Here is a 17432-nt window from a genome sequence, read left to right as displayed (position 1 = left end):
TTAATTTTCTATACACTGATGAATTCTTTGTGAAGTCTAATACAACATGTTTTTGCACTAAGTGAAGTTTAAATTGGTAAAGGGGCATACCTTCGAGAATCTTTCCTGTTTGCTCAGCGGCTCCACCAGGTAGGACTTTGGCGACATAAGCTCCTATGTCTCCATTACTGCCAGGGACCTCTTTCCCTCCAACCACACGGATACCAAGACCATTTCCTGTTTATGTGAAAATAACAAAGACTGATGAGTTCCATTAGTAATCATTCCTATGGCAGCTATAGGTACTAAACAGGAATCACAACATTTCTGTTGCACAGTTTGATGTCCACCTTAAAAACCTAAAAGCCTTTTTCTCAATGTCAATGTTCTATAGTTGCTGCATTTCTGACAACATACGCCAACTACTTTACTAAAAAATATCCTCCACAGGTCGCTCAAGTAAAGGCCTTCACCTACACAGAATCAAAGCCTCCTTCAATTTTCAGTATAAAACCCTTCAACATGTTTAGTGCAGCCAAAACAAAAAGGACTGGGCAAAATGACTCAGTTCAGCACTAGGCTCTTATGAACAAAATGCTTCCTTTGTGGGCTGTTTGTTAATTGTGTAAGATAATCCTGAGTGTGAAGGATACGCCATTTTGTGCACGGCAAAGACTGATGAGCATGGAGAAGAGCCAAATCAAAAGGGGAGCCAGGAAATGAAATGTCTGCCTGCTTTGAGCCGGGAGGAATGGTGTGATGGAACGTAATGGCAGGAGAAGTGACTTGCCAGTTTGTTGAGGTTTGGCCTGAATATCAAGTCAATAAAATGCATGAAGCATACCAGTCATGCTCTGTAAACCAGAAGACATGTTAAGATCCATATTAATGTGCACAATTCTATCGGCTTTATTCTTTTCAAATCATTTTGAATCTATTTTATGATCATTCATATTCAATCAAAGGAGAAGAATGTGCTGTAAACGGTGCACATTGATTCCAGTTAGTAAGCAATGGGGTCAATGAGATCTAATTCATGCATCACAGTCAATCGCACATTAGCTTTTGATGCATGCCTCTCTGAATTCATATTGATACACATACAGTAGCATGCGGATGTTGTTGCTATTGAATGAAATGTAGTAAACTGAGGTACTTTACCTGAAACACTGCGGTCTTTGGGATCCCTCTGCAGTTTGACTCTGAGGTGAGGGAAGGGGTAGTATGGGACTTTTCCCTGTGGTCCATACACAATGGTGACATGTCATGGTATGTACAAGCGAATATTTAAGAATGGATTCTTTGCAACATGAACATAAATGTGACATTCAAGTGAAATTCCTCTGCGTACATACCACATATAGAAATCCTGAAGATTGAGTCAGGGTGCATGCATATCATTACTGCTTGGATGTGGTATAGCACATGTGAGAACTTTACAACACTGTCTGTATGTGTGTAGAGTATGCATTTTTTTATTTCCTGTTTTACCTGTCTCTTGTCTTGTCCGTTCTCCAAACGCCCATCTCTTGCTTTTTCAAACCAATCTGTCTCTTCTCGTCTAAGGTGGTAGGCTTGAGGGATAAAAACAAGCACTATTTCAGAACCAATCTGAACACCTGGACTTTCCCATCCTACTAGAGACGAGGGGTTTAATATAAAGGTGGTTACATGGCTTTAAGCAAAATTCTATTTAAGATGAGGAAATACTAATTAGAAATTGGGATAAAAATGTGAGGAAGGTATGAGGGCCAAAAGAATGATGATTTATTATGTTTTTAGGAAAAGTGAAGCTAAGCAACACAATATTTTGACAAGAGCTGTAAAGTTGGCAGGAAAAATAATGCAGTTACAATAAAAACAGTATTAGTATGGTATGTAAGTGACATAACCTATGACCTACTGTAATTTTGTATCAAGGTAAATGTTAATGTGTAAATGTCAATATTTGTCATTATTCTCCTGTTGTTCCTCAATCACATGTATGGTATGATATATATTTGAAAAAATTGCATATCTCCAACATTTAGTCATCATAATATGGAGTATCGTATTTGATTTGTGGTGCAGGTGTAGCTGATGAATGACTAAAGAACTGAACTAATACTCTACCATTGGTTGCATCCTCTCTGTTCAAAGCCATCAGGGAATCACTTAGGGCTGGAATTAAGGCAAATTAGTTTAGATTGCAAAATAATGTGAGTCATATGAATTTAAAGTAAAGTAAGTATGCTGCATTCAAGACAACTCAAAACTGGGACCTGTGAACATTGAAACCAGAAAGATTCAGTAGACAATAACCCTCATCAGAGTCTGAACTTACTTAAACTGGCACATTTTGAATCATATTTCATGAAACACTGTCCTCGGCTTGGAAACTGACCAGTTCCATGCAACTTTAATTAAGAACTTTCTACAGCACAGGAATTATTTAAATACAATTCAGTCATCGCTTAAAAAATGGGAACGTATCTTGTTTATATTTGCTTTATGCTTTCTTGTCTTATTAATTAGAAAGGTCCAAATGTTTAAGAATGTTTAAATTTAAATTTAGCTACATTGTATCCTCTTTCTAAAAATGAATTGACATTCTTCGGCACATTTTTTACAAAAACTTGGTCCTGTTAGTAATGACAGCTCAGAATACATTGTACTTTCATAGACTGTGTAGAGAAACACAACTAATGAAATAAGATCTTTGCCCAGAAAATGTTAAGCAAATTGCAGTGCTCTTCTTGTGTTGTTGAATTTCTATTAGATTATTTATTTTTTTTAATAATAAAAATAAAGAAAATAATGGCCCATACCAATAGTGTTTTCTTTTCTAATTAAAGTGAGGCAGGTTTGGAAAATTCAGTATGAAGAAAATTCATAGAAAATAATAATAGGCATAAATGTATTTCATGCAACACAACACACAACCGAGGTATCACAATACATGCAAGCAAGTACTCACAACAAGACATGCAAATTAAAGTTTTACATTTATTACACACATGAAAGTGTTGTAACAAATTATCATGCATTTCAAACATGAAAAAAATAAAAGTCTTCCTACCGTGATGACAGGATGCTTTAAACTATTTACTACATCATTTAAGGTAGTAAAGTATATATATGGTATCACAATAAACAAACCCACAGATGTATTAATAAACCTTAATATGATTATAGAATACACCAACAATATCCACTATCAATATTACACATCAGTACTCCAAAAATATAATTAATGTACAGTTGACTGTGTTTTAACAGCACAATTTACTGCCATGTTTAAGTGTAATTTCAGAAAAACTGGCTAAATTGACAGAATTGTGGACCAGTTATGTAAATTGTGTGACTAATGTGGGGAGGCACTTTTTCAGTGAATTATTTGTGGAAAAAAATACAATTTCTAAATTTGTTTGTAGCTCAAGTCTTGTATGCTTAAAAAGTTGGATTTGAGAGACTTGAATATCATCTTCTTTAAGACTTGAAACAGCTACAAATGACAGCATCGTCTGAATGAAATATGGACTGGCACAAGCCCTAGCCCTAACCTCCCACATGATGAAGCTGTAATGGAAAGTCAGACTGTACAATGTCATGCAGTAAATAATATATGGAAATGTCTGAAATTTCTGGAACGCAGACAGAAACAGTGCATGCAATAGAGCCCACCCTTTAAGACATAGCGCAGAATATACAAGGGCATGCAAGCGCACCAGATCTAAACAGAGTGACCAAATGTACTGACACCAGAAAATAAAAAGACGATACAATATATTAACTAAGGTAATGGTCGAACGTGATTACAGAAAAATGCTGGACACATGCAGGCTTTTAATGAATAGTATTCATATTTGTACTACGTACATGCAAAGAAAAAACACAAGCAGACACTCTCAAGTAAGAAACATCAAACAGGAAAAGATTGTTAGAGTGATAAGTCTGTTTTTTACCTTCACTATCTGACATGGTGCCCTGAAGGTCATCCAGAAGCACATAACCCCTACCCCTGGTAGGCTCTTCCCTGATATGCTGCTGCTGGGAGTCCTGCAAGGACAGGCATGAACCAAACTGGTCCCTTGAATCAGCTGAGATGGGTGGCAGAGGTCCTGCTGATGCACGGGCCATGCCCATAGGCTGCCCAACAGGACTCAAAGGACTCTCTTCCTCTGAGTTCTGGGCAACTATGGGTATCCTGCCACGTCCACTTTGCACAATCGGAAGGCTGGTGGGTTTGGTGCGACCAGAGGGGGTTTGATAGCTTGGTACATCTGATGATTCTCCATCCCCTTTAAGCCTCAGTGAGGAGCTTGAGGGGTCCCTTTTGATAGACAAGTCCAGGCCATAGCAAGACGTGGGCCTTGATGAGGGCCTTGAGCGACTTCCACTTGGATAAGCAGAGTCCAAACCCAAGCTCTGACCCAAATTTAATGACCCAGCCAAGTTGGCACCCAAGGTTGACCCAAGGTACTTTTGCTGCTCAGCAATATTCTTACGAAGACCAAAGGTAATCTCATCCTGCATAAGTCGGCTGGATCTTGGAGATGCACTGGTAGATCCCAGATAGCTGGTATAGTCTGTTTCTAGACCTCTACTGTCTGTAATAGAGGAATACTTGGAAGAGATTTTAGGCTCTAAGATCGGAGTCTTATGCTTTTGGTACAACATAGACGCTGGGAGTTGTTTAGCAGCCTGCTTCTCTAGTGTAAGGCGACTGATGCTGTACTTATCTGTCTTTGGATAGTGTCTTTGGGAGTAGTTAGAGATGGCAGTGCTTGGGGTATAGTAGTGCTGGGAGAGACCTGTCAGTTGTTCTAAGTTTTCTGTCCCACCTGTACTTCTCCTAAACTCTTGCTTGAGCTGCTGCTTCAGGAGTTTCAGTTCATATGGTTCCTCCATTGTATCCTCTTCATCAGGGGTCTTTCCATATGTATGGAGTCTGGAGGTGGATCCCAGATAGTCAGTGGACCCCAGATCTGCAGCACTCCTTCGCAGCAGTTTCTCTGCCTTAGCTAACTCCCTCTCAGCCAGACTATATGATGATGACAGACCTGTAGAGCCCTTAGCCAGCTCTGCAGCATCTTCCAGTAGCATGTAACTCCGAGGTGTGTGGTGATCTACATCTGTGTAAAAGGAATCAGAGACATTTGACATGGGGCTACTTGCTATACTTCCGACATCTAAGGCGCTGAGATCAAGATGGTTGCCATATTTGTCATACTTGACTCCCAAAAAAGCTGATGTGGGATCAGGCTGGCGACTAATGATTTCATATTTAGTTGCATCCAGCTCTGAGAGAAGGGCTGCTTGTCTGGCAGCTTTCTGCTGCAGCAATAGCATCTGATGGTAACTCTGTTGCTGGGAGCTACTGAGTGAGGGGACAGAAGAATAAATGGAATGAGACTGGTAGGACTGGGGCGTCTGGTAGAGAGTTTGCTGGTATTGGCTTTGAGGGTATTGATACTGTGAATATTTTCCATACTCATGCGTAGTTTGAGGTGGGACAAAGTCATCCAATTCTGACTGAGGAGCTGTCCTGGGACGTTCAAGACCATGACCTTCAATCTCTTCATCTTCACCTCCACGTCCACCTCTAGTCTCTCGGATGTTACTAACCTCACTGTCTGACATGTAGTCTCTGTCTTCAGCCACACTCTGTAAGTAGGCCCTTTCTCTCTTCTCTCTCTCTTTCAGGAGTGCATCTTTTCTCCGATTTATTCCCATCTCCAAGTACCTAAGTTTAGCATCAATCTCTTTCTCCTCCTCATCTAGCTCTGCTTGTCTTTTACGGAGCTTGGAAGACTCGCGCTCCACCATATTTAGTTCACGATCGATGTCTTGTAGGATCTTGGCACGTGCCATGTTGGAATTGCGGCACATTCTTCGGCGAGCAGAACCAGTACTATATGCTGTCTGGCCACTGGTTGTTGACTCATCCTCTGATGGTGGATTGGGGAGAGTCCTCTTCACCTTCTTTTGAGTGCCTGTTGGTGTGCCTCCTGAACCTTTCCCCTGCAAGAAAATTCATGAAAAAAAAAAATTACTACTGAGAGAATTAAATCTAACATGTTTCTATAGATATGTAAGATGTGTATCCCGGCCCATAAATTGTACTTACAACTTCCAGAATCACAAAATACGGAGTTCATTTACATTAAGTCTCTATGGATCTCTGACAGCTCAATATTTCCTGCAATCTCAGCTTATTTTCCATCCTTTTATGTATGTATGAGATTCTCAGTGGTGAACTGCCCAAGCAGAAAACTGACACTCATATCCCATGAAGGCCTGGAGCAATTTCTACCTATGGAGTCTATGTTCCCCTAAGTATGTCAGCAAACCAGAAATTTAAATTAGAGCCTTGAAAATCAATTTGAATGTTTTCATCACACGTTATACAATATTTAGGTCAGGGTGCATACAGTAACAATTCAAGTTAAATACAGCAGAGGAAAAGAGCAAGTTATATTCATTGGGCTCAGGTCATATAAATTTACAGTATGGAAACACCATTGTATATCACTGAATTCAGCATATATGTTATCCCAAGGATTAGACTGATTTGTGTATAACTGCTTGTGTACCGTGCTCAGAAAAATATTCCATGACTACCCAAAGTAGGCCATTTTTAATAGCCATTATATTCATTAGATCTTTATTTTTGTAAGGAGCATGAAGCAGTAACAGAGCAGCATGGTAGCACCATTCCCAGTGCCTAACATGCATGTCATACAGTATGATGTGCAAGTTTCTTCATGCAAGCATGAAGACAGCATGCAAACTCTTGCTTTTTTGAATAATTATCACTGAGACATCATGTCACTTGTGCTACATGAGCTTGACATGAAAAATTATGATTGTGTTGGTGTCACAAGAAGCTTGACTTATGGTTAATTTCAGGTGGAGCAGGAATTTTTCAATGGTATTTATTTATATTTATAGAAAAAAGTTTATTCTAGCTATAAAGTTTGCCTATCTTTATCTTGTTTGCACTGGACTAATATTTACTTGTGATTTAAATGGAAAGCTGAATGAAAATAATCTAAAGCCAAATAACATAATAATCATAAACTTAGAGAAAACTATGACAATTGGTGCTATTATCATGGTATTTTATCAAGAAATTTTTGGTCAATATATAAAATAATAATACCTCTGCATAAACAGTTGGCCAACGTTTTAAGTTGAGGTAATACAGTACTTACAGTATAGCTATCACCAAACTGAGTGCCAGATGTTGCCTTTTCTTCTCCTGTTGGACTCATGGGCTTAGGATCGGACATGGATCTCTGCATGGCTTTGGGTCCCCTAGGACTCGCTGGAGAGGTTTTTAAAGGCTCTGTACTTCCTCTTAGCTTTTGCGGGCTTGTATCACCCAGCGATTTCTCATAGGAAACAAACTCAAGGGATTTGCTAGGTGATATACATGGGGATATAGGGGAATAGAGAACATTTGGAGATTTAGGATGGGCTTGAAGCGTAGCGGAATCAACTTTGAGGTTAGGAGACTGGCCTATTTCTAACGGGGTAGGTCTCTTCTTTGGTGAGGTCCTTTCAGAGTCAGAAAGGTCCAACCTGGTGTCCATTCTAATGTTCCCCTCTGTATCTGTTTGTATAGATATTTCAGTATGGGCTTGAAGAGAAATCTCTGACTGCCCTCCCCTATCACCCCTAGCCGTGCGTGGCCGGCTCTGTCTGCTTCTGGTCTGAGCTTCCCATTCCTCTTGATCCTCATCATCAGTCTGTACACAACTGTCAACACTCTTTTTAACACTTTTCTTTTTTCTCCCTGCTGTGTAAGCTTTGCTGACTGCCTCATCCTCTTCATCTGTCTGACATCCACTGTCTGTGATTTTTCTGGCCAGCACTGTGCCATCGGGTCCTAAGACAACTGCCTCCTGCACGCCATGCCCTATGTCCCCACCTGGATACATCTGACGAAACTTTTGCTCTTCCAGTTGTAGACGCAGTTGCTCTTGGAGTCTCTGAATTTGCTCAAGCTGCTGCTGTTGTTGGGCATAGGTTTCTTTCTGCATCATTAGGTGAGCCTGTCTTTCGTCTTCTTGTTGGGACAGGATCTGCTGCTTCATGACCTGCAGCTCCTCCAGTTCTTTCTGTACAAGGAGCTGTTCTTGCTCACGGAACCGCTGAATCTCATGGCGCTCCCATTCTAATTCCTCAGCCAGGCGCTGCTGCTTGAGTTTCTCCATCTCTAACCTCTCACGCTCTGCCTGATATTGGCCATCTCCAGGAACCATAGGTGAAGACAGAGCTTCCAGTGAAGCAGCTATGGCCTCCAGGGATGCATCGGTGTAAGTGTCAAGGGTCAAAGAGGTTGTGGCTGTCCTGACAGAATCGACAGCAGATGTACCCCCTCTAGAGATCTCCAGATTGAGTGGGGCTTCTCGTTGTTCTTCTGTTGCAGTAGTGGAGATAGTGGACAGGAAACTGTGGGACCGTGTCAGTGGCAAGTTCTGGAGGTTGGACAGGGAAGGCATTGTGTCACTCGTATGCATACCTGACAGCGAGTTGTATGTTGTACTAAAGATGGATCCAGGTTGGGTGGTAATGGCATATGTAGATGGGATTGGGGCTGCAACAGAGGAATAGACCACGCCATTCGATGACCTCAAGACGTTGCTTGTACCAAAGAGAGTACCGACAGCACTTGTAACTCTGGCTTGCGAATAGGGTGGAATTGTCATTCCTGCATAAGTCCCTTTCTTGGAGTAGTCAACAGCTTCACCTGTCAAAAGTCAAAAATATCAGTTGAGTCCAAATAATGCAGACTTATTTAATGTTGAAGCAAGCCATGCTTTATCCAAATAAGGAAAAAAAATTCCAATGTTGAGAGGTGCAACAATCATATACAAGATGTACAATAACAGCATGCATGTACATGCAAAAGTAAAAAAATTAAAAATAAAAATGATCCATGCTAAACAAAACAAAAAGTGAAATCGAACAAAAAAGGTTTGCCACGTTAACCATGAATGAGTGGTGGCAGTTCAAAGTGACATTTAAGTGACAGGTCTGCAATGTCACTACACTGACCTGCATCAGAAATCTTTGTTGAGGTAAGATCTACTGCACCCTCTGTTGTGCCACTGAAATTATAGCTGTTCTTACTCTTATAAAAGAACAAGCCAGCTTCTGCGAGGTTAGTGTCTGACATGGATGGTTTAATTCCACCAAACCCTCTCATTCCATAAGGTGACCTGTCATACTGGTAATGGTCGTCACGATATCCAAAACGGTCTTCAGGAAGAGGTGTAGAAGTTTGCTGAGTAGTGCAGATCCCGGCAAATGGGAGCTTATATACCACATCACAGCATACAGCTCTTTTTCCAGCAGTCAGATCCACTGGCTTGCCATCATCATCTGTGATTACAGCTGTGACCACTTCTGTTGAAGCACCATCCATGGATACCACAGTGTTGAATGGTTTTGTTGTGCTAAGGTCAACAGCTCCTGCTACTGTGGTTGTACCAGTATTTAATCCATTGGCAACACAGCTTGCAACAGATGTTGGTGCAGTCATGACAGGGGTGGTCTGGAAAGTTCCTACACTTGTGCTTGATCCAACCGAGAGGTTAATAGGGATCTCTGTACCAACATGAGTGGAGGGCTGATAATCAATTGGCCGATATATAATTTGAGAAACAGGCTCAAACACTTTATTTTTTGTTAGCTGAAGGGGAGCTGAAAATGCTTGAGAGGTATCTGCATTGTCACATCGCTGGATTGTTGCCGCACAGGTCACAATAGTGATACTATCAGTAACAATAGAAACAGTAGATGACTCAGCACTGAGGTTGACCACAGGTGACTGCACTGCACTGTTCTGACGACTTACATCAGTCACAAAGGAATGACGTCTTGAGTCTGGGGCAGCAGACAGATCCACACCATTCATGTCTGATTCTGGGTCAACCTTCATAGTCCTAAGATCTACCACCTCAGAAGGTTGGACGGTCTGTCCATTCTGTGCAGGCAATTGGGGCTTGGGTTTCTCCATCGAGATTGGTACACCATTTGCCCTTGGAGCTGGCACTGGTGGTGGTGTCCTTTCATGAACCACAGAGACAGTTGTCCTTTGAACCTCTGTGGTGACCACTTGAGAGATGAGGTTTGGCATGTGAACAGGTGGCTGAGCTGAGGCAGATATAGCCTCAATTATGTGACAAGAACTAGATACATGTTTCTCTGGGCCACAAATCTCTTGATTCTCAATAGACTGTGTGACTCGTGTGTATGCCAGAGGCACCCTGGTTGTTTGAGAAGGAGTTGGTTGTGGCTGCTGCTGTGGAAATGATTGAGATTGAGGCTGTGGTCGGTAATAACTTTGGGGCTGAACTTGATGTGAAGGGGATACTGGGCCAGGGCTAGAGGGAGCTTGAGTTGAGACACTGTCTACTGGAGAGTTGGGCTGAGATGGCAGAGTGATGACCACATATGTGTCACGAAGGTTGCTGGAATATCTTGGAGAAGAAGGAGACTTTGGTGAGGGTTGAAACGGCTTGCTCTCACAAGAGGGGCTCAGATTTAGGGCAATGTCAGCAGAACCAGTGGGAAGTACCGTGGGTCTTGGTGGATGTGGGGTGTGGGCAGGTGAAGAGGGCTGTGAGCCAGGCTTTGGTGCAATTGGTGGTTTGACACTATGTCCTGGTCTGTGGCTATCACCAATCCCAGAAGGAATTGATGGCTTTGGGGGAACAGGAGGGGGAACGTGAGGTTTGTACGTTGGTGTAACTGCTTGTCTTGTAGGTGATCCTTGGCTTGTAGTCATAGCCACTGTTTCTGGTCTGATTGGAGTTGGTGAAGCCTGAGGTGGAAGAGGAACAGGAGGTTTCCTTGGGAAAACCGTAGGTTTTGGTGGGGTGGGAGGAGGCAGTGGTGGTGCAACAGGTACTTCCGCTGTTTCCTGAGAATTAGCCCTACGGAGTACGCTTGGCTTAGGGGGCACAGGCGGGGCAGTCGACACTATGCTGGGAATACTGGGTGTGTACTGGGGGACCGTGGGCAAGGGTGATACACTGGCAACCACAGGGGTTGACATTCTGGGTAGTTCACTAGAGAGGTCCACAACATCAGCCTGGGATGCTGCAATTGTAGTGTGAGGTTGCGCCGATGTTGATGATAGAGAAGACTCAGAAAACACAGTAACATCCTCAGTTTCTTTTCTTGATGTTGTGTCTGATGCTACAGGTATCTCCTCTTCTTTTTTAACTGTGCTCTCATCATCGGAAGACACCTCTCCTGAAGAGCACTGTGTCACTTTTAAGTCTGGGATGGGGTGAAGTGCCCTTCTAAATGCAGTGGCTTCCACCTCTGGCTCCTGCTGAGTTGGACTTGTTCCAGGAGTCAGCACTCTTTTCATTAACTCCTCATAGGCAGTTTCAGCATCCAGCAATGGCTTTCCGTCTTTGCCCAGTGTTACAGTACTGCTTTTGGAGATGGTATTTTCAGCCAGTTGCAACACAATTTCAGGAGTAGTGCTTGTCTGTTTTGGCGTCATATTTTGATATTCCTGCTCCAGCTGCATAAATTCCTTCCTCTTCTTTATCATGTCTTCATAAACTTCATCTGGGGATCTCAGCATTTTGGGCTGAGCCGGAACAACAATCTTCTCTGGGTCTCCCAAATCAGTGGTTGAATTATCAATAAGAGATGCATAAGCATAGTCTTCAATAAGCATGCCTCCATAAAGGGACTCCTTTTCTGGTTGAATCTCACATTTGTCAAGTGTTGGTGACTTAGCTCTCAGCATTATTTCCTCATAAGCCTCATCTGCAGATTTTAGAGATTTTTTCTGTGTATTTTTATCAGTATTTTGATCCTCTGTTGGGGAGTGGAGAGATACTGATAAAGGCAGTTGATATGTTTTCTGAACTGCTGCGACCTTTGCAGCATAGATTTCAAAACCTTCAGGATCTGAATCAATGCTTGGGGAGAAATCAGAGCAGGACGATCGTCTGATCTCCTCCATTTCAGCCTCTTGCCTCAGTTCCTCAGTTGGCGAAGCATCTTCAATGGGGGACAGGTTGCTTGGTGGTGTCTTTGGACGCTCTCGCCTCCTCTGGGATCGAAGCTCCTCTTTGTCTTTCTTGGATTTTTTCCCTGAGCCCTTCTGTTTTTCTTGCTCCCTGAGCAGCTCCTCTTCTTCCCGTAACTCTTCTTCCTCAGAAGAGTCTTCAATAGTTGGCAGCATTTGACCTGGTTGTCTGTGTTTGGCTTTCCTGTGTTGTTTACCCTCATCAGAACGGATATGGCTGGGACTGCTACTGTCACTGTCTTCATCCAGTGATGAGAGGGATGTTGGGGATGTCCCAGGAGTGAAGCTGGATGCATGTAGACTGGATGATCCCTCACCTCTAGACTTATCATCTGGGGAGTCAGTAAGGCTTTCCATATCAGGTTCTTTATCATCATTACTTATGCGCACAGGGCTGCTGGTTGCATTCAGCTCCATACTTTGGAATTTACGAATTGCTGGACCACTTTGACGCTCTTCTTCTTTTAGTTGTGGTCCCTCCTTGTCTATATCAGGTTTTTCCAATGAGCTATGGAGTTGCTTATCTTCTTCATCGTCCGGACTTATAGTACTTTTCTTGGTAAGTCGCCTGGCTTTTCCTGATGTGCTTCTCTCTACAGCCTCTGTTTTCTTCTGTTCCATTTGTTTCTTTTCGTCCTCTCTAATCTTTCTTCGGATTAGGTTTTCCTCATCAGATGGGGAAGCATCCTCATTCTCACTCATTTCTATTATCTGTTTTCGGATAAATTCCTCATCATCTCCTGACATTGGACTTTCTTTGCCAAAGCTTTCACTGCTGTCATCCAAGGAATCTGCCCTGATATCCATGGGCACAAGGAGCTTTTTCTTGGTGGTACCCATTGTATTCTTCTCAGACAGCTCTCTGTCATCTTCTGAGCTTGGCGAATCAGATGAGAGAGGAAGCACCTCTAATTTACGTCTGGCCTTCAGTGTGTCTGTTAGTTTCTCTTCCTCATCCTTTGGTTGTGTGTTTGCCTGGGCCGCAAGAATGGGAAGGACTGTATTTTCAAGCTTTGCTATGTCTGATGGGCTGGTAGGACTGGCCTCCTTTGCAGCCATTTCTTTCTCTCCAGGCTCATTCAAGGTCTCCACCGTTTTAACCTGTTGGATTGATATAAAAAAGAAATCATTCTTTTTCCTCAGATATTGCAATTAAAAAGAAAATAACACTTTTGAGCTTGTTGGATGTGGATGTTATTTAGATACAGTGTGGTTGATTTTTCTTTCTTTCTGTGTAAGCATTAAGCACATCCGGTGAGATGTAAATTTGAGGCATTTTCAAATGCTTTATACAGTAGTTAATCACATTGACACGTGTGCAGAATCACAAAGTTCTTTAGGTATGTGATACAGTCTGCGATCATAAAATATCCATATAACTCACTTCCACATGTACAAAATACATTTGCTAAATATAGCAGGAAGAAAAAAAGATAATCATATAAGCTACCACTACTTGAGCTTCATACTATGGTCACCTCAGCGACTGCGTCTTCATCACTGGGCTTTCCCAGAGGCTGATCTTTTTCCTCCTTTTTTCCCTCCACATAAGAGTTCTCCTCCTTTGGGGCTTTGTCCTGCTCACCAACAACAGAGACTACTGGGATTTCAGGTTCTGCTACAGGGACCCAAGCTACTGATAGAGACGTACCTCCATTAACAAAATCTTTTGTATCATCCTTCGATATTGTGATCTCTCCTACATCAGACTGAGCAGTGCCATCTTTGTGACATACAGTGTGTGCCTCTGAAAATGAAATTGCTTCCTGTACGTGGCCCGCAACTGGTTGCGACTCACATTCTATCTGGTCAAGTTTTGCTTCCTTCTCTTTGATTGACAGCTCAGCAACTTCCTCGTGCTGTTTCTCACCACTGCCTTTCATAGCTAACGTCTCCCTCTCTACCTCATGTGGATTTTCAGCAGTACAGTTTGCATGTTGTGGACCAGCTTCTTTCTCATCCTGAATATGTTTTTCTTCGCAGGCATTACCCCTGACTTGTGTCTCACTATCGACAGCCGAGGATATCACCATCTCTGCACTTTGTACTGACTCATCGACAATGTCCTCTGTTTGCTCTTCAGAATCAGGAGGTGTGAGAACAGACTCAGATTCATTGTCTACTTTTAACATGGTATCCATTGATTTCTGCTTTCCCTCTTTCTGAACCTCAATCTCTGCTTCAACCAAAGGCTTTGTCTTCTCCTCTGACCTCTCTGGAAATGATACTATCTCAACGAGGCTTTCCTTGGCAGGTGATGATTCACTGATTGTTCCTGTTTCTATCTCTTCATGTGAAGATTTCTCCTCTGTTTTTACTTTCTCCTGTATTTCAGGACAAACATTCTCTGGTTGTGTAATTGAGGGCGCTGGACTCAATTCTGCTTTATTACCCTCCTCCTCTTGAGGTTTCTGGTCATTTGCCTTCTCAGCTGCGCCCTGTTCATTTGCCTCCTCTTCAAAAGCTTTCCCTTCGTCAGCTTTTACCTCAGTAGCCCTCTCTGCATCTGCATTCTTCCGTTCTGCCTCCTCTTCAAAAGCTTCGCCATTAGATGATTTATTCTCTGCCCTCTCAATGACCTCTTCTACAACTGTCTCTTGTTCAACAACTTTCTCCTTAACAGTCTTTTCCTCAGCACTGTCCTTTATTGTTTCCTTGGCAGACTTCTCATGTATTTCATGCTTAACTATTTCCTCTACAATAACAACTTTCTCACAAAGTTTTCCCTGGTCAATTTTCTCCTCATTTGTTTGATCAAGAGCTCTAGTTCCTCCTGCAACTGGAGCGGCATGAGGTGACTTTTCTGTTGGCACAGGCTCTGTTTCTTTTTCTACGGGTTGGTTTTCCACTTCATAAGCCTGACTTTTCTCCTCTGAAGCGGAGACAGGTTGTTTTTCTGAAACTGTGGAAGAGCTTTCAGACTCTATGAACTTAGCTGGCTCTTGACTTAATTCTTGCTGGGTCTCATCGCGTTTACGGACCTCAACGTTGTCTACAGGAGATGCATGTTCTACAGCCTCGACTGGGGACTGAGGAGCATCTTCTGTGAGTGCTGGCTTCTCTATTGTTGGTTCTGGCTCTGCCTGTACTTCTACAGTAACTTCATTCTTCACATCAGACGCTACACTGTCAACTCCAAGTTTTTCAGTGGTGTCCATGTGCTCCACGTTAAAAGCCGTGTCTACTGTCACTGCAGGGGTAGCTTGGATTTCATCTATCTGAGGTTTCTCAGCTGACTCACCAAGTTCTATCTCTATTATTTTCTCATCTTTTACATTTGGAGCTGTCGAATCTGGCTTTGAGTCAAGGTTAACTGACACTTCCTGTGTGACTGCTTCGGGGACCAAGACAGGTTTTGGCTCAACTGAATATGTCGTCCCCTCTGGAAGCTTTTCTGTAGTGGGCTCCAATTTCTCATCGACTGTCAGGGGAGCTGCATCATTACTCTGAGAAATCTCGGGATTTGGCTCTGGCCCTACCTCAGCGGGGACTGATGTCTTGTCTAAACCTGTATCAATTAAAAGATTTGGTGTCTCACATTGTAAAGAGACAGAGAGGTCCTCTCTTGCATTCAGAGAGATACTCTGCGCCTGCTGAACTGCTGGGATATCGCTGACAGGTGCACTTTGTGTTTGTTGATCAGAATTAGACTGCTCTGTCGCAGGTTGAGGACAATCCTCTGCTATTCTCTCAGAGCTCTTCTGCTGTTGCTCAACTGCTGGGATTGCAGGGACACTCTCAGCTACACTGTCTGAAATGGGAGATTCTTGTTCAGGATAAATCACGGGCTCACACGCTGGTTCGGCCACCAGGGGTTGTTTTTGTTCATTTGATTGGGGCGTCTCCCGAGGGGTGCTTTCAGGAGGAGGGGAACTAACAGAAAGAGAAGCATCGTGATCAGGTGACACGTGATCAGGTGTGGGAATGGTTGTGGGCAGTACCTTGGACTCGGGAGCCGGTGGGGTAAGCTCTGCTGCTTCTACGGGTTTGCTATCTACTGCAGCAGGGGTAGGGGTAGCAGAGGGAGGAGGGGCAGGTGGCTGTTTCTTTGGGGATGCCATAGGTGGAGGTGGAACATCTCCCAGCTGGCCGGACATCGCTCTTTGGGTCTGACAGTTGAGGCAAAGCCATTCTTTCTGTAAAACAAAGACATGAACGTATGTAAGTAAATAATATGAACTCAGTTTCTTGCAATATAAAGTGTCTGTTTGAATTGCACAAAAATTATGCCACAACACTGCAGGAAGATCCCCAGAAAAATGTGGATGTATTCTCTTGTTTGAACACACTTATGAGAATTAAAATGTTTCTACGTAGTTAAAACGTCACTGAGAAATGGCACCAATGCAACTTCTTCTATTTCGAAGGGAGGCTTTTACATTTATGCGACTTAAGAGATGGGCCCATGCATAATGCATGGTAATGGGACAGGGGTTTACCAAAGCATGTCAGAAAGGGTTGGGTGGCCTGCGCAGACATTTCATGTAGCAGCCTTAACAGAGAAATAGTGTTTGAAAATGCGTTTGTGTTTGAATGATAGTAAAACTTGGTGTGCATATGTGTTTGCATGCTTTGAACACGGCAGTAGAACTTTGCATTCTTTTCCACCTTAGCCTGTTAATCACAGGAGAAACATGCAAGGCTGAAAAAAACTGTCAGTGAATCACAACATTTTTTTCCCAAGACTCTGTGTGCCCTGAACATCTAGAAGCCCAGCACAGGCCAAATAAAAAAATGTTTTCAGTGCTGTTCATACTTTATATACAATAATTTGACCAACATCACCTGGGATGCAGTCCATACCAAAATGTTGACAGTGTTGCTGCTCGCTTTGATAATCTGTCCTATCATGGCAGTCTTGTTTGTGTTGCATATTCCCAGGTTACTCATTTAAACTCGGGGCTCTAGAGGAACATACCTCGGCTTAGGGCCTTCCTGGGGGCTGTAATTTAAGTGCTGCAGCTATTATTGCAGTTTAATATCCGGTACGTTTGCTAAACTGGAAATAAGAGCGATGATTAACAATCAGCATGTGGGGACTTGAGGAAAAAAATTAAAATACTGCAGCACACACCCATCCAGCCAACGTGGCATTGCCACAGCAGACGTGTCTTATTGAAACCGCACACATCCGCAACACACACACACACGTATATATGTATACCCCAGAAATGCCTGGCTTAGCAGAAAAGGCTTATACTAAATTTGGGTTTCAGAGATCACAGCCTGTATGTTAAGCCACGAAGCAGACAAACCACCTCTCTCCGAGTGTCAACTCTCGACTCGCAGTGAGAGGAGGGAGCAGGGAGACGGGAGGAGGAGGATGGAAAAGGGAGACCGAGGGGATGTTGCAGCTGCACAGTCAGGGTAAATAAAACATGAGCTGCCCTTGTTACAGTCCATGCCT

The 17432-nt window shown here is 42.9% G+C and overlaps 1 protein-coding gene across 4 annotated transcripts in view; it reads right to left on the bottom strand.

Annotated features, from left to right (window-relative positions):
- pcloa (piccolo presynaptic cytomatrix protein a) overlaps positions 1 to 17432 on the bottom strand; it is a 51904-nt gene that overhangs the window by 18072 nt on the left and 16400 nt on the right. For all 4 annotated transcript variants that reach the window (XM_035615643.2, XM_047336430.1, XM_047336431.1 and 1 more), the window contains exons 4-11: positions 15967 to 16161; positions 9025 to 13126; positions 7176 to 8716; positions 3924 to 5982; positions 2092 to 2139; positions 1471 to 1553; positions 1141 to 1216; positions 91 to 216 (exon numbers count right to left, since the gene is read on the bottom strand). In XM_035615643.2, coding sequence (XP_035471536.2) covers positions 91 to 216; positions 1141 to 1216; positions 1471 to 1553; positions 2092 to 2139; positions 3924 to 5982; positions 7176 to 8716; positions 9025 to 13126; positions 15967 to 16161 — 8230 coding nt within the window. The remainder of the gene's footprint in view (positions 1 to 90; positions 217 to 1140; positions 1217 to 1470; positions 1554 to 2091; positions 2140 to 3923; positions 5983 to 7175; positions 8717 to 9024; positions 13127 to 15966; positions 16162 to 17432) is intronic.

The sequence above is a fragment of the Scophthalmus maximus genome, chromosome 12 (genome assembly GCF_022379125.1).
Source record: "Scophthalmus maximus strain ysfricsl-2021 chromosome 12, ASM2237912v1, whole genome shotgun sequence".
In the NCBI taxonomy this organism is placed as follows: domain Eukaryota; kingdom Metazoa; phylum Chordata; class Actinopteri; order Pleuronectiformes; family Scophthalmidae; genus Scophthalmus; species Scophthalmus maximus.
This window is presented reverse-complemented; position numbering and strand designations above follow the sequence as displayed.